Below are 17,837 nucleotides of genomic sequence, written 5' to 3'. Positions count from 1 at the left end.
TCACGGCTTATTAACAAGTCATCATAATATCATATCGCATATTAGCAGTACAAGCACTCCTGTGCTCATGGTGAGCTCATGTAAAAGCTTAGTGTCTGATTAGCATAGCAATTGTAGTACTGCAAGGCATATTTGCTATGGCCTGCCAAGCAGTCAAGTAAACTAATTATTTCTGCTGTGATCTACAGCTGATGTCTGTAACAAGAACTACATTGTTGTTTGCAATGTTCCCAGGTGTCATCAGAGGCTGAGTCTATGGTGATTGCCGGGGATTGCCAGAAAAAAATAGCAATTTCTAAACTGCTTAGATGCCGTTGACCGCAAGCATGTTGCCATCACGGCCCCCTCTAACTCTGAGAGGTTGTACTTCAACTATAAGGTAAACATTTTGTACAGTAAGGTTTAGGTTGTGCACTTCCTTATCATATTTTTCATATTTAATTTTATCGAATGTTCACGTATTGTTGCTTTTTAGATGCCATATAGTTTATATAGGTAGTATAGGCCATTCCGTAACTTAAAGAAGTAATTAAAATGGATGTATGGTGTAACAGGTCAAATAGTTTGTGTTGTTGTGATCATTATTGCATTGCCGTACTTAAAGAATTTGATAAGGCAATAGATGTCACGGCTATAACTTGTGAGAAAGCTGCACTACAGTAAATATTATTGCCTTGATGGAAACCACATGTAGCTTGCCGGTTTGAACTTTTGATTACTAGAATAATTTTCGATAGCGTCAGGATCAGTGCCATACAGCTCTCGCTACTCAGCCAGCAGTGTGTGGCAGCCCTTGTCAAGTCATTTATATCTCAACTGTTTTCACATTTTGGATTTCTGTAATTGTGCTTAAAAGATTTACAATAATATTCTTATAAATTTTGTTTGAGATCTATCGTCCACTTGTCAAGTGCATACATGATCTGATATGACTCCATTAAAGCCTAAGTGTTTGTATTAAAGCAGTGCAATTAATTAAAGAATTAGATCAACAATGTGCAGCTCATGTGTTTGTGCTAACTCTATTTATCTAAATTTTAGCACAGATTTTCCATCGTACTGATGTTCATTGCAGCCAGTGACTACAACTATATTTTGATTGACGTCGGTGCTGAGGGCCACAAGAGCGATGGAGGTGTCCTAAAACAAGCAGATTTCGAAAAAGCACTAGTCGCGGGAAAAGTTAGCATTCCATTCGCTGCCTAGCTTCCCAGAACAAGGCCGACTGCTTCATGTATCTTTGTTGGAGACGAGGCATTTCAACTACGAAAAGACTTTATGCGGCCATTTCCCTCCGAACACGTTCAAGACGAGAGGAGGGTGTTCAACTGGAGATTGAGTAGAGCACGGTACTCTAAGGCTTCTTTATTTTGAATGGTGTCAGTTGAATATGTTCTATTTATTGCATGGGTCTAGAAAAAGTATAAATAATTTGTTTCTTTCTGAACCAGTCTGAAAGGCAGCTTTGTAAGAGTATGAGTCTGTTGCTGTAATGTATATATGCAACTGAGCAGATTGCTTGCAGAAATGAAGCACAAAAATAGGCTTTATGCATAGTCCCACAATTTATTACTTTGCGTCCTTAATCACCTGCGATATGTGTACAACACTTTTGTTTGCTTGTAGAAGTGCAACTCTTACACGTACTGTTTTTACTCCCTTAACGATCCTGGAAGCTTGCACGATGTAGGGGATGCAATTACAGGGAAACGAAGCATGCAAGGACGAAGCAAAATGCATGTAGAAACAGTCAGTGCAACAAGCTAAGGTGTGCAAACCAATGCTTTCATCCAACAAATACCTGCTGTGCGAATGCACATGTGGGTTTAATATGTGCCTCATTTGTTATGCCTCTCATTCTCTGCGTGTACCGCTAGCGTTCAGTGATCTAATATTACATGTGTGTTAGTACATCTATTATACATCCAACTCTCCAGTCTCACTGAGCATACGTCTATGTTAATTTCAAATGCACATTCCTAATGCTTTTGTTTTTGGCTTTTTTGCAGGAGGTGTGTAATAAATGCCTTTTGTGTCACAGCAGCTAGGTGGATAATTTTGCTTAAGACTATTAATCTTCATCCGAAAACTCTGGATTATGTTGTGAAGGCTGCATATATGTGCTGCACAACTTCCTGCTGACCCTGAACTCCCAATATGGGTGTGTTGACAGAGAAGACAGTTTCACGAACGTGTTGCAGGGCCAATGACGCCGAAGTATTGAAGCTGCTGCACTAGATGGGCCAGAGCTCAGATACTTCCCATTAGAACCAACGCATGCACGTAACTATCCGTGTGAAGCTGCTGATTCCAGGAAAGTGTTCCTGGCTTACTTCTAACCCAGTGCTGGTGAGCTGTCCTGGCAGTGTAGCCAGCTTGGTGTCTCCAAGGCAGCATGCCTGAAGTACCTTCAATACCGGCAGCTTCAACCCCAACAGTTATGGTAAGTGATAGGAATATAACATATGCAGTAGTCTTTAATTGTGTCTCAGAGACCATATTAATAGTTATATTCATTTTAACCGAGCCCCATACAGTTTGGTGCTGTGGGGTGTGCAACTACCATTAACAGGGTGCTAAAAATTTAGTTTGTACGGACATGTCCAAAAAGCAGTTTAGGCTATGAGACATCTGCACAGGAGGAATCTGGAAATTTCAATCACCTGGGGTTCTTTAACATAATCTGACATTGCACAATACCTTAACTATTCGCCTCTATGGAAATATGACTGCACTGGCTGGGTCTCAGCTCGTGTCTTAGTATTTTTTTTATTCTATACATTTGCCATCAAGCATGATGAAAAGAAGAGCGGGAAGTAGGAGAAAGTTAGGCATATAAACTGGTCTCTCCTAAAAATTCGCAAAGGTTCCTGATAAACTCAAGCGCTAACCGCATGTGGAGGCCCGCCACATTGTCTAGCGTCCATTTGCGGTAGTCACATTAAAAGTATCACCGCAGGCCTACTTTCCTTAGTTAGAAGTCTCATGGATGCCATAACTGGGCAGGTTCACATTAGGTATTTCATGTCGCACAGTTATCTTTGGTTCAGCAACCATGCCGGTTAGCAAGAAAAATATTGGTGTGGTTGTGTATCAGCTTTACCCCAACTACAAATGTACTCCTGTCATTGGAGGCAGGGCTCTATAACTGCAAAAGAATGAAAGAACTTATTTGCAGCCATGCCTTACTAGCTTAGAGAATGGGTGTCCAGACAAAGTATAGGGGCCACTAGAGCTCGTGTACTTGCCTCATTAATAAGAATAACAACGGGAATAAATTGTGGGTTGCCTACACCCAATATTGCCTGTGTTTTCAGTGCAGGACGCCACCTAAAGGCATTACAGAAGTCGCAGTATTTTTGTTTTTGAATGGATAGCTTATTTACTTGATCTGAGTACACGTGAAGCACGCATACCTCAAGAAATGCATAATCATAAATACCCTAAGATACACTATGTGCATCACTGATACAGTTCAGCATTTACAGATGGCAAAAATAACTGCTTCAAAATCTAAGGGTAGTTCTATCTTTTCCATTACAGAATGATCTAGTAGTTGGCAGTAATCAAAATGTAATCCCCTCCTATTCAGTCCAGAATTACAGACAGGCATGCTGTACTGTAAGGTGGAAATTGTGAAAGATGAAATTGAAAGTGATTTCATTGAATTTCGAAACATGACTGAGTTTATTCTGCAAACTCCTTCATCACTTGAAGTACTTTCAACTGCATGCCGATCTTTCGTTCTGGTCTCACTGTCCTCATATAGTCTATCAAAGATAGAGTAAAATGTTCATCCCTGTCAAGCGGTGTATGGTTATGAATTTGCTGCGATACATGTCTTAGCTGTTTGATGAAAGGATGAATTTTCTTTTTTTTTTAGTTTCGGCCTTGCTTCAGGTGTCAATGGTGCTAGTGGCAGCGGCTCGTTCAGTAAGCTGGGATCATCAGGGAGGACGATTGTCTCGGAGTGGAGCGTCGTGGCTACTCTCGCTTTGTGGCACCGATACAGGCTCCACATCAATGTAGCCACTGGCAATGCTCTGGAGCAGAAGCTGTGCGGTCTTGTTGCCAGACATTCGGTACATATGAATGAATACAATAAAAGTTTTGAAGATAGATATTCTATATTATATCAATGTGATATACTCCGCCTGCCCTATTTTTGGTATTTAACAATATTAATCGAACTTTTTAGGCCGCTTTTAAAAACAAGGATGAACGTTTAGGTACGCTTAGTGATCAAGAGTGCCTTGCATATTACCCTTGAATATAATTCAGGCATAATGTGAACAATTGTAAAGAAATTTTGGGACTAGCAAACACTATATCTTGCAGTGGCACAACAACGCTAACTTATGTCATGGCATAAAAAGAACTGCAAATGAAGCATTTCAACAAGCAAACACTTAAAAAATGAGACAATGTAACCTTTTTTAACATACATTGTCATTCCCAAATTCTACAATGTCATTCTCTCTACGTCTAATAATTAATGTTTCTCATCATTATTAAAGGTTGCAAGAAGGATCGACTGAACCTTTTATTTTTTTTTCAAGTTCTTCAATGGCAATGGTACAGCGCTTTGAGAAAAACAAAAACTGGGAGCACAACCCCTTGCTTTTCTCATCATGACGCGATTAGTTTGCGGCTTTTTAAAAGGATCTGGCTACTCGCACACTTGTGCCACACGTATACACATTAACTTGCACTCGTAAGTTACTCTGTCATGTGAAAGATCAGTCGACGTAGATATAAAACCCGGCTACGACAGGCTGTTCAAATGTGCCTACGATCTGTTTTCAACTTTAATCGTACCCACTCTGTGTTAAGTTCCCTCGATACTGAGTCTCAAACCTAGAAAAAAGCAGGTACCATCCCAATGACAATTTTTTTATGTTCGGGCCGTTTAGAATATCGACCAAGTACTTACGGCCTTCCTTCTACGCTAAACTTCAAGGTTAGCATCGGTTCATAGTAGGGCCATGAGCACATCGCCAACTTCCTTGGTCCATGCGACGCTCTTCTGTGAATCCTTCCTCGACATTAAAATTCTGCGAAACTTATCCCGCAAGGATTTCCACCTCTTCTTCAGCAGTACATCTGAAATAAACTCATTTGCGAGAGTCATCAAGGCCTCAAAGCACTCGGTCCACTGAGTGTGATTCCGCACGACAGGCTTACCTACAATGAGTACATTCGGCTATACGACAGCCGCAACTTCTGTCCACAACGCGTTCTTCTTTGGCCGGTTTTTGGTCCTTGTATCTGACATCCCACAGGACGGGCCTACACTCAATATGCCTTATCAAACAACCAATATCAATGCTTGAAAATGACATGTTCATTCGCTAGAAGCGATATCCACAGCACGCAGACGCTGAGTACAAACACTGCACGCGGACGTATTTCCTGAAGTCGTCGTACACACAACCGGCAATAGTGCTGTGTCTGGTCTCTTCCTCCCTCGTGTTTGTGCAGATGCGCTGCTTTTTTCCTAGAATGTCGTACCAACTCGCCCATCAGTGTACGCTTGTGTGACAGGAATTCCGGAATTATCTCCCCGTCTACAGATACACGAATCCTCATTAGTTCCCACCCGCGAGACGTTTCCGGCGCTGACACCAAGGTCTGGCTGCGCCAGACATCTGCGTCGCCCTGCGTCGTCTCGCTCCGAGCACCGAAATTCCGCCTCAGGCGACGCCGATAGACGCGACGCTGGAGAAACGCCCTTATAAAAATTTTGGTTGTGTGTCTGATGAGAGTATGTTGCTCTTTCACAACAGAGACACCAGAGTCTCTTCTGAGTTTCAAATGAATTTTCTTCTGAGTTCTTACTGTGTGTCTAAAACAAATTGGCCACCGTGTTTCTGGTTGGTACTTAATGTGTGCATTTCTTGTGAGTTCTTCATGAGTATTGACAAATTAGCGTCTAGTGGCTTTCATTTTGATTTTTGATGTGATCTTGGTTGCCGACACTACATGCAATTGAGTTAGTGCCGGTATTTTTAATTACAAAAACCAAAAACAAACATAGCATTCAATGAAAATGGCTCGTTTTTATTCAAACTTTGTAGCTGCAGCTCGGATACCGTTCACATGCCGGTTTCCTTTGCTATGCAAGGAAATAAACGTACTTTATTTGCCTGCACAGCATAGGAGACAGGCTGTTTTTGAGGTGAAGCGGCGTTGTTGTAAGGTGTTCACACGTGTACCCTGAAAAACATCAAAAGAAATCGCTTTGTATTACTGCTCACAATACTTAAATTAGTTCAAGCTTCATTTCCAACTCATACGAAGCTGATCATCCTTCAAAAAGGGCAAATAAACGTAAGCATTTGCTCATTACTGCTTGGCATATGCACATAAAAGCATTATTGCAAGCTGCGCGACACCACAAGTTTTATGACCGGGTACAATTGGATTGTGTTAACCGACAGCACACCTTCCAAAGAACACAAATGCTAGAGTCCAATTTGGATCATTAAAGTGCGATAAGGCAAAAGCTTTCATAGCGCAGCGGATCGTAGCCCTCCCCTACGGCACCTCTATCTCCCTCTCTTTCACTCCCACCTTCCTCCCTTCCTTTACGGTGTGGTACTTCTGTCCTGTAGATCAATTTCAAACGCTGCTGATGCCTGCTGTACTACCTAGACATCTGGGTCTGCTTCTGTTTACTGTGTGGTACGGCGCTCTACGAAGCGGCAAATGAAAGGCACTGCACGGACGACGCCCGGCAGGCTCAGCTTCGTATATTCGCATGAATCGCCTGGCGACGTCATGACTTGTGGTGACGGTACATGGCGCGCCCCCTTGTCGAACACAACCAGCATTTCAGTCAATCAAATTTCACCGGTGTTCTATAATTCGCTTACAGGAAAGGCACAGTATAGCTGTCACTCGCGGAATCCCGCGCTGTCATCCTCACCGTAGACAAGGGGAATTATGAACAGTGTTTCACAATCAGGGATGTGGCGCAGTTGGTGAAGCGCCTGGCTGGGGATCCATCCAAGGGATGGAAGTTTGATTCTCAGTGGAGACAAGGCTTATTAATTTATTTTTAACTCTCGTTCTTGAAAGTGTGACACCTCTGCCGACAATGATCTGTCGGCAACGATGAGGCATTAAAGGCTTTCGCCTTAAAATGTAGCCAGCAAGACAGACGTGCATAAACCTGCATTTCTGCAGCTATGCTATTCAAGGTAGATATTCCCAGACAATGGCAACACATTATTCACTAAAACCACTGAAGTATATATTACGAACTTCCATTGCTACGCAGCAACCTATAATTAAAGCTGGACACATGCAGGAATATCCTTACAAAAGATGACCAAGGAATAAGGAGAGGCATATGTTGTCATTTCTGCTCAAATATGAAGTACTTACCAATAACTGCATTCACTCTGACTTGGTCGAGTGCCTCCTTTACTGTGCCATTATTTTTTGCATTTGTCCCTTTTCCGTAAGGGGACCTTCCTCTCAATACCTCTATGATGAAAACGCTCTTTAAGAGATGCCGCGCAAATTTTGCTGCTGCTGTTGGGCAGTGTGCATGGAGGCGGCTCATTATTGACTTTTCCACCATGACACCACCTCCAATGTTAACCTAGATTAATATAAAGAGAAGCAAAAATCAAACAACCCCGCTCTTACACGAGACCACATTTACCATTCCAAGTGATAGAGCACTCCATACTTGCAACTGATCAAATATAATTTATTGTTTTGCACAGCATTGCTTGGAATAAAGCATTCAAGTACTGTACTAATAAAATGTATATGGAATGTCAACTTTTGGCAAGCTCCAAACAAAAGGAACTAGCTTATCACAAGTGCATTATTTTGCAAGGACACCAAATGAGGGAAGAGGTTAAGTAAGGCTTCAATACCCGACCTAAACGTCCTTCTGCAGGTCAAAAATAAGTTCAATTTTTCAGTTAACAGTGACACATCAGTAAAAGAATGCCAAATTAAATTTGTAAAACTGAGCAACGTCTGACAGGCTGCCACAGTTAACTTCCTTTTGCTAGAGTTGTGCTTGATTAATTTATGCACAAAATTAAAAAAAAAAACAAAACATGAAAGCTAGGGATATATTCTGTAGCAGTAACACCATAGGAATAAGTATCACGTGCCATTGTGTTATCAGTCCTTTGCTGGGCCACTTGGAACGCTTTTACATGCACATCAAAAAGTGATATCCCTTTGCTGCCTGCTAGCAAAGTTCTTTTTGCTGCTATCGATCGCTTAGTACATTTACTCAGTTATAAAAAAGTAAGGCAATTACCTCAAAGAATGATTAAGTGCCATAAAAGTTTAGAGTCAACTTCCACACCTGTTCAGAGGTGGTTGCTTTGCTGCTTTCAATGTACTGACTCAGTGGTTCTCCGCAAGCTTACCGAACTCAGAGTAACAACAAAACAATAACATGAAAACTGGATATTCAAAAACCTGCATGTACTTGCATCTCTGTCTGATGGCTCCACTACTTAGCTTCCCTGAATTTTTAAATGGTGAGTGCGCTTCCTCTTACAGGCACAGCTCCAATTATGAGCATATAAACTACTATCCGCAAAAGATTACGGAAAACAAATCCCCTGAATAAAATTTACTGTAGCTCTGCCTTGTGATCTATTCATGTAGTATTATTATCAGTGGGTGCCTTTACACATTCTAGGGAACTAGATTATATAACTGGGCACAGTCGCTGTCATGCGCTGCATTCCAAAAAACGTTGTACCCGAAACTAACACAGGCAGACGTTCCGCTCGCGTTTCCAACCATGTTCACCCTACAGACTCCACGATCATCTACACAGATGCATCACGAACTAACGTCGGAGCGGCTGCTTACTCAATTCAGAGCTGTAGCGATGTAGTGACGCATACCCTCGGTCCTTACATAGATCCTCCTCCTACAGCGACTCTCGAGACAATACCAATAGTTACCAGTATTCAAGACCTCGCACCAGCACCCCCTAACCCTTCAGGATATACCATATACACTGATTCAATACAAGCTATACGCGCCATTCACACGGGTCGCATTCCTGAAGAACTACACAATGATCTACACAGAGCTATTACCAAACTACGTCCCCACACTGTAACACTGAGGTGGATTCCTGGTCACGCTGGAATCCCAGGCAATGAGGTAGTGCATCGCCTCGCCCGCGAACTTCAACACCGGGCGCCTGGGCTATCCTGGCCTTATCCACCAACGTGGGACACTACTCTTCACTACAAAAAAGAAATCAACGTTCACTACGACAACATTAGAGAAACTCTCCGTACACTTCCTCTTCCTGATAAATCTCTCACTACCACGCAAATCCGCATTCTTAGACGCATACAACTAAATACACTGCTTACTCCTGCCCGAACTTTTCTATACAGAATCATACCTTCCCATGCATGCCCAAATTGCCCAGAACACTATGCAAACTTGGAGCATTGCATCTTTTCATGCCCTGTCGCCCTCCAATCTCCTCACTTTCCACACCCTCCTCCCCCCACGTGGCGGGCTTGGTTAGCCTCTGACCAGCTGCAAGATCAGTTGGCCTTGATGACCCTGGACCAGGACATTCTTAACGCTTAATGAAATGAGTTAAATAAAGTTGTTTCCTTCTCCTCCTCCTTATATAACTGGCAAAAATTCTTTCTGCACATACACATTCCTTCAAGCTCACAAAGCGGCAAAGATATGGAGCAGAGCATGCAGTCCCTTTTTTAGAGTGCTTCATATGACTGCTGAAGTCCATGAAGGAAAGAAGCCAACAGTCGGTGAGGCCAAGGAAAGCGTTGGGGATGGTACTTTGTCTTTTTTTGTAATGTTTACTTGGATAATTACAGAAATTAGTAATGTAATCTGTCTAGGGGAAAGATAATTAAACACAAAGTAAAAAAAAACAACGTGCCGATGGTGGGAACCGAACCCACGACCTCCGAATATGGCGTCCGGTGCTCTCCAACTGAGCTACATCGGCCGCTGTCCCCCCTGCTACTTGCTTGGGTATTTAAGTTGTCTTTATACTAACCTTGAGAGTGTTCACCAGCGCCACCCTCAACCGTAGCGGCGGACGTGGAACGTCCTTTGTTACCGCCAGCGTCACGTAGAACGTGTTCAAAAGCGAGGACGAATGCTGTGCTAGAACCCTCTTAGGCTATCTATGGCTTCAAGACTGCCAGAACCGAGACCCCCGTAAGCTACAAGCAGATCAATTAAGGGGAAATGAGGGTGCTCATTATAATACATGAAGGAAAGAAGCCAACAGTCGGCGAGGCCAAGGAAAGCGTTGGGGATGGTACTTTATGTTTTTTTTTTAATGTTTACTTGGATAATCACAGAAATTAGTAATGCAATCTGTTTAGAGGTGTCACGACTGTCTCATGACACAGTCGTACCCACCACAGGTACAGAACTCACTCAGTAACATCCGTGTAAAGTCCTTGCTGCAGACTGGTTCTTCGACCGTATGGACTGAATTTTATCTTTTAAGAATCTTAGAGAAATTCTGGTAACCAAAACCTTTTGTTTGTGGCAAGTGCAGCACATAGTGCAACAGAGGGTGGACAATGTTATGGAGGGCACCTATAAAAATGTTTTGACTGTGAATATGATATTTTATGGCCCATTCTGCATGATACTCTGTTGCTCATTAAAGAATATTTACTTCTGTCATTTCAACACCACTGTCGCTGATCTAAAAACCAATGGTTATAATGCCACAACCACCTTACCTCACTATTATTTTTCTACCTTTATTCAGCGTGAACCAAAGAGCCTTCGCACCCTATAGGTGACATGCCCAACTTGCAATCTGAAGGTCCTGTGTTAGGTACTTACACCAACCAAACTTTAAACTCAAATACACTGTTGCTTCACTTAGTGGTCTGGGCCCCTGCTACTGCAGCTTATCATGATGTATTAACTTTGACGTGCCCAGGGCCATTTGTATTAAACTGCCTAGCCTGCTCTTCTGCTCAGTCCAAGATGCAGCAGGCATGAAAGCCAACAAATGGCATGTCTTATAGCTCATGCTATCACTTTAATAATACATCACCGAAAGGCATGCTTTGGGCTATAAATTGCTTTGTGTATCAACTATAAGGTTGCAAGATCTGTTTCGGGGACATTCTTGAAGAGCTACCCACTGCCGCAAAAACAACAGAAAGTGCACACTTTCAACAGCAAACTGGCAAGCTACGGGATGATGTAGCGAATTTTTTCCAGCTCTTGCACATACTTTGTTTTTTTTTTTGTCCTTAAGAGCACACTACAGTTAGTACATTTCAAAAGAACAAAACTTTACCTTCTCTGCCTCTACTTCCGGATTTTCGAGCGTTCTGGTTATCCTTCTTAAATTTTTGACCATCTTGTATAAATCTGAAGAAAAGAGAAGGGGGATTAAACTACCAGTAGACACAAACTCAATCAGTTAAACATTACGGGAAATCACTCCCAGGTAGAGTAGTTTGAAAGTCAGCAAAAAGATTGGTGGCTGAAAAACAGAGATGTGACATAAGTTAGAAGTGCAGAAATAAAAATTCTGTAAAGAAAATGATGACTTAATGGACCTATTGATTACAACGATAAAGTGAAAGGGGAGAAAAAGCCGAGCATGGTGCAAATTGCCACCACCCCATTTCAAAGTGGACGCTTATATTCCATACAAGTAATTCCCTGTGTGCAGCCAGGAGACTACAAAGAAAGCTTTTCTTTGCAGCCAAATGACTATGCTCCGGTGGATGTTATATACTAATTGCACCTGATTCCAGTGAATAAGGCTGATGCCTTAACCATGCACTCCAGTTTTTTTTTATTCAATGACTGAATTGGTAAATACAGGAGGAGGTCCCAAAGTCAATGGCTGCACAGGGGACCTCCTTTTACAAGCATGCAAAACAAAAATGATTCAGTACAAACAACAGTGGGTGAAAACTGCAACTCTTATGTAATATAAATGTAGAACACAAAGAAATAAAAGATGTCATAAATGTGAACAGAATAAATTGGGAACATGTTATATAAATATAAAACAGAGGAATCAATTGAATGTCGGTTAAGTATTTCTCATCAATGAAAAAATATATATATTTAGCGCGATAGCAGAAAATTACGAAAACTACGCTTAAAAGCATGAATGTTAGACGATTGCTTTATTGGGAAAGGTAATGAATTCCACAAAAACGAGGCAAAGAAATTAACTGTGGATTTGAAAGGTAGCCAAAACAGGAGAATGAAGAATGGCGCTAATATTTATCTGAAACTGTAACATGTGTTTTTTTTTCCTAGAGCAGTACAATGGCAGTGATCAAGACGATGCAAACCTAAATGCACAGGTTGCAAGTGGGCAGTTTAACTAGTTCTCTCTCAAGGCATATAGGTGATGAATGAAATGATAAGGAAATCTAGAAGTGATCAGCGAGACAAGAATAGTAGGTGGAGCCTTTCATGCATCACTTAAAGTCGATTTACAAGATGGGCCAAATCACGAAATCCGAGAGTAGACGAAGCGTCACGTGACTTATGCTAGCAGCCCTTCAATGGCCATGCATTTCCTCTCGCTGATTCTGGTGAAGGAATGCTGCATTTCTAGAGAAGGTAAACTTTTCAGTGCAGCAACAACAATCTGCAGAAGAAACTATGCGAGAAAAAAGGAGGAAACCAGCCTTTGTCCTTGCTATGAGTAAACCGGCCTATAGGCATTACACACTAGTGCTGGCATGTAGCGACTGCCGCATGGGTTTCTGCCGTGTTTGATGGTAGTTGTATTGAGAAGCGGCATAGTATAGGGTTGTGTGGCTACTGGATTATTGCTCGTTGTCGCCGATAATGGTGACATACTGCTGTGTCTCTTGCTGTATGCAAACTAAAATGAGGCATTTTCTTCCAGCCTTGTGTTAATCTGTTACATGTTTCTCAAGCTTAAGCGCACTTTCGATCAACGTCTCACCTAAACTGTAAAATGGTATCTTATTTAATCTGCTTTTAAACATTCCAAATTTGGGCTCAGTGGCAGGAAAAGTATATCTCCTATGATGTTTACATTTGTGTGTACACGGATTTTGCATAGCATTTTTGTGTAAATGGTCTGATAGAGTGTTTGCTTATTGTGCCAAGTCATACCATGTTTTACTGCTTCATGCAAACAAGCTGTCAAGAGATTTTTTACGTATGTCCAAGCATCCAGATAGAACACTTTACGCCACCTCAAAAGTGTAAAACTGTTCACTTAAATTTGATTTGGTTTGTGGGGTTTATAGTTTTGCAGCGACTCAGGCTATGAGATGCCATGTGGAGGACTCCAGAAACTTCGACACTCTGGTGTTCTTAACGTGCACTGGCACCACAAAGCACACGGGAACCTTGCTTTTTGCCTCCATCGAAAAGTGGCCGTCGAGAGGATTCGATCCCGCATCGCGAAATTTCAATGTATTTACACATTCGATTCAACAATGAATTGAATATCCTCGACTCTGTCTGGGCTTCAGCTACTGATGTTCATCTCCTGAACATGTTTTGCAAAAAATAAAGAGCAGATGTATCCATGGCAGCAACTGCTTCTGCCAGTTAGCTACCCTCGTCTAGCGCAAGTTCATGATTGTTGACGCACTGTTAATTTTTTTTCATTAGTGCGAGATTTTTTCTTTCTGGGTTATATAAGATGCATCGAAAAGAAGATCCAACTAAACTTGGGCCACGCCGGTTTTGTTTTCTCCCATCAATATCGCTGAATAATGCACAACTTTTTTTTTTCGGTTCACTTTCATGAAACTGAACCATCTACAGAGCTATATCGCTTGTAGCGAACCTTATTGCGCTTACCAGTGGACGTGGTGTTTGCTATTGCAGTTATCTTAGCAGGAGAAACAAGGGCTAGCACACACATGCATCTTTTAACTTTATTTTGTCTACAATACCCAGTCCTCTAAATGCATGCATGACATTTTCAGTATGCTCATGATGCTAGGTACACTCTACTACTCCACTCAATTGCTGCTGTCAAATAATGTTTGCTGTTGTGCAACATGTGCAAAAAAAATATCATGCCCAAAAACTCCACAGTGATTACTTTTGTGTTCTTTCAGGTGTCAATTCGACATTAGCACCGCATTTCCGGTTTATTCAGACTTCACAAAATATTCGACATTAGATGGCCTGTATGTGTTCGGTACTTTTTAGAAAAGGATTTAGTGAAGAATGTTGCTAGTGTCACATACTGGATGACAATGCAGTGCAATCAGTTTTTCCATTCAAAAACTTCAGAACCCCCCTCCCCTCCCAATTTCCGAGCCACTGAAAAGCAAAGTCAACTACTCTCCAATGCTAGAGACTGGTACAGACCCCGATAGGCTATAATGGATGATGCCTGTCACTATTGAGCCCGTCCATGACATGCACAACAAGGATAAGATTAACATACTGACAGCTCAGGATTAAATAAGACCGCCTGAGGTTCTTTGACGTGCAGGCACTTCGTGGAAGGTCAGTCCACAACAAAAACAGCATCAGTTTTCATTTCAATCTGTGCAGCTCACTTTTCACTATAAAAAAGTTCAGTTTGAAATCGTTACAAAAATCCTCAGTAAGTCAATCCCATGAGAAAGAGCCAAGTGGAAGTGACCTCAATAGGTTTAATGACCTCAATAGGTCATTAAACCCAATGTGATAGGGGTTAAAATCAGCAATTGGGGAATGCAACGTAATATTCAGTACAACTTCATAAACAATTTACTGTGCAATAGTGGCTTTTGCATTTTTTTTTCAAACTTCGGTTGTGTATGGCAATGATGAAAGCAACCATAGAAGGCATGATAAAGAGGACTTCAATTTGTAGTATAAAAGCAGCCCTTACCATAGTTGTTCTCAGCCACTACCAATCTTTCTTCAAGGTTTTCTGTATACACCCGAAGCTGCTGCAGTTCTTCTGCCGCGGCACAACTGCAACCAGGCACCTACAGAGGAAATAATTTTCATCAGCTTTTTTGCTTGTTCTTTTCATTTTAAAGCAACTCACCAAGCATTACTCAACTACACTAGTACTGACATAGTGGATCACAAAGATAGCATGAATGCCTAGGCGTGTGGAGAGTTGAGTGCGAAATCCGAGACCTTGTTAGTGTGTGTCAGTCACCGCAAACACACCATGCAGCATGACCTCGTGCTAAATTGTAAACTGACAGCTGTAGTAATGTTAATTTTTCTCAAGGTAATCTGAACACTGACATTTTTTGATTACTTGGACGAACGCCTGACTGCAAAAACCAGTGTCCTATAGAAAGAAACCAGTATTCTGTTTTTTTTTTTTTGCAAGGCGTTTTTGGCTGGGGTTGCCTGTGGTTGGCTAGATTCATTGGAACTGTGATGTGAAGACACTGCTTCTGCTAATATAATTGAGGGAAACACTGCAATTTGCTTTAGCATGCTTGTGTGCCACTAGTACATACCTCATGGCTAGGAACAAGTACTGTACACATTAGGACTGCACTTGTTCCAGTATCACGTTGCAAATAGCCAGCTGTCCACAAAATTCAGCCAGATTAAAAATACTGTGCAAGTGCTCTTTTTTTGGAACTTAGATACTTTCCACCCACTAGAAAATGATGCCAGTTTTTTGTTCTTTCGAACACTAATATTGTGAGCCCTCCACGGATCTTCTTTCATTTGTACATACCATGATCTTCTTCCTCTTATACATACCATCATCATAACTACCGTCGCCATGTCAACCGAGAGCAGCCCCGACCCGGCCGGACCCTCTACCTCGGCTACACCGCCGCCTCCGATGATGCCCACACGACAACGCGACCCGCCGCTGTTCGCTGGTCGTCGCGACGAAGACGTCGATGACTGGCTTGATACTTGTGAACGCTGCAGTGCCTACAACCGGTGGGATGATGCTTTGAAATTTCTGAATGTATCTTTCTACCTTATTGAGGTCGCCAGAAATTGCTTTATTAACCGCTAGCCCCACACCACAAACTGGCCCACCTTCAAGCAGCAGTTCCGACAGTACTTCGCCGACCCGGCTGTTCGGACGGAGATCGCAAGGAACAAGCTCGCTACCCGCCGTCAAGGCCCCGATGAGTCCTATGCGTGATACATAGAGGCCGTGCTGGCACTCTGTCGGCGTATCAGTCCCACCATGCCGGAATCTGAACGTGCACGCCGTGTCTTGAAGGGAATCAATTCAATGGCTTATAACACCATAGTTGCCCAGAATCCATAAAGTGTTGATTCCATTATAACGACCTGCCAACGCCTCGACCAGCTACAGTCCTCCCGATTGCAGCCCGGCTTCACTACTGCCCCGATCTCTACTGACCTCGATCTACGAGCCATGATTCGAGTAATAATCCGCGAGGAGCTCCAAGCCCTCAGCCCTTTCTGCCGACACGGGTGCGATCATTCGTCTCCTCCTTCTAACGACGCCGGCCTCCGCCATATCATTAAAGAAGAGTTGGCCACTATCAACCACCCTATCAGGCCTGATCCTCCTGCGCCTAGCCCAGCACCGACTTACGCTCACCTCGCTGCATCCCCTCCTACTTTTTGTCCCCCCACCCCACAACCTCCCTACAACCACATCAACGCCATGACGACGGCTCAACCAACGCCACCCTATTACTCACCTTGGCGCCCCTCCCGCCCAGTGTGTTATTTTTGTGGAATTCGAGGACATATATCTCGCTTTTGTCGCCGGCGCATTCAGTACGAGCGACGTGGTTATGAAGCCTCCGAAAGTGATATACCTGCATATTATCAGCGACGACCAATTCCCAGCCAACCTCGTCGATTCTCTCCACCGCCGGTATCCTCGTCTGAACTAAGTGGGGCTCATGTATCCCGACGCCGTTCCCCTTCCCCATACCGCTGCTCTGTTTCGCCACTTCGACCAGAAACAACTGTTCCTGTCTGTAATTCGGAAAACCAAGCGATGCAGTTTCCGGAGGTGAAACTGCACTTTGCGAACTTACAAAATGTCCTCCTCATCGCCCGCATGATTTCCGTTTTAGCTGAAGGATTACCGGTCGAAGCTTTGATTGACACAGGAGCTGCACTTTATGTTATTCATGCTGATTTGTGCCACCGTTTGCGGAAAGTAACGACACCATACGATGGACCTGAACTTCGTGGAGCAACTGGCGTCCCTCTGCACCCTTCAGCAAAGTGCACAGTTCGAGTTGTTATAGCTGGCGTCCGCCACCATGTGCAGTTTGCTGTGCTTTCACCGTGTGCGCATTTGATGATTTTTGGATGGGATTTTTTGTCAACCACTTCAGCGTTAATTTCTTGTGGCGACCGTGTCATCCATATGACAGACAGTGATTTTTCATCTGACATTTCTGCCCCGCTACCTCCGCAACGTGATTCATCGCAAGTCTCTCTTTCCATGCTATCGAAGACAATCAATCCGAACCTCATGCCGCACCAACGTCAAGAATTGCTGCAATTGCTTCAAGCCCACCAAGCCATTTTAGATGCCACTTCCCCACCACTGGGACGGCCTAGTGTTGCACATCACCGCATCCTTACCGAAGGTAACTCAATTATACGCCGACGACCTTATCGGGTTTCTCTCTCGGAACGAAAAGTAATTGAAGAAAATGCCAATGACATGCTTCGTCGCGATATTATTCGTCCATCAACAAGCCCATAGTCCTCCCCAGTAGTATTAGTTAAAAAAAAGGACAGATCGGTACGATTTTGGGTTGATTATCGCGCACTCATCAAAATTACCCGCAAAGACGTCTACCCGATGCCGCGTATTGATGACGCCCTTGACTCTCTAAGGTGCCGAATATTTCTCGACCTTGGACCTCCGCTCAGGT

General features: G+C 42.9%; 1 protein-coding gene and 1 non-coding gene across 2 annotated transcripts; both read right to left on the bottom strand.

Annotated features, from left to right (window-relative positions):
* Nucleotides 1–6,115: 6,115 nt before the first annotated feature.
* Nucleotides 6,116–11,377, bottom strand: LOC146187365 (uncharacterized). Its single transcript, XM_084608196.1, has 3 exons — nucleotides 11,315–11,377; nucleotides 7,390–7,609; nucleotides 6,116–6,216 (listed from the first exon to the last, which is right to left on the bottom strand). Exons 1-3 carry the CDS (start codon nucleotides 11,375–11,377, stop codon nucleotides 6,116–6,118), a joined length of 384 nt encoding a protein of 127 aa, XP_084464322.1.
* On the bottom strand, nucleotides 9,917–9,988 carry TRNAW-CCA (transfer RNA tryptophan (anticodon CCA)). The gene has a single exon. It is a non-coding gene; the product is annotated as a tRNA-Trp (tRNA).
* Nucleotides 11,378–17,837: the final 6,460 nt, after the last annotated feature.

Source organism: Amblyomma maculatum, chromosome 6 (genome assembly GCF_055883805.1).
Source record: "Amblyomma maculatum isolate TAMU_Amacu chromosome 6, ASM5588380v1, whole genome shotgun sequence".
Classification (NCBI taxonomy): domain Eukaryota; kingdom Metazoa; phylum Arthropoda; class Arachnida; order Ixodida; family Ixodidae; genus Amblyomma; species Amblyomma maculatum.
This window is presented reverse-complemented; position numbering and strand designations above follow the sequence as displayed.

Bases quoted from the DNA above. Each gene is read 5' to 3' on its own strand.
- LOC146187365 (XM_084608196.1), bottom strand. From the start codon at position 11,377: ATGGTCAAAAATTTAAGAAGGATAACCAGAACGCTCGAAAATCCGGAA. The intron at 7,610-11,314 runs GTAAAGTTTTGT...ATATTAATCTAG, and splicing joins CGGAAGTAGAGGCAGAGAAG to GTTAACATTGGAGGTGGTGT. The intron at 6,217-7,389 runs GTAAGTACTTCA...GATGTTTTTCAG, and splicing joins CAGAGTGAATGCAGTTATTG to GGTACACGTGTGAACACCTT.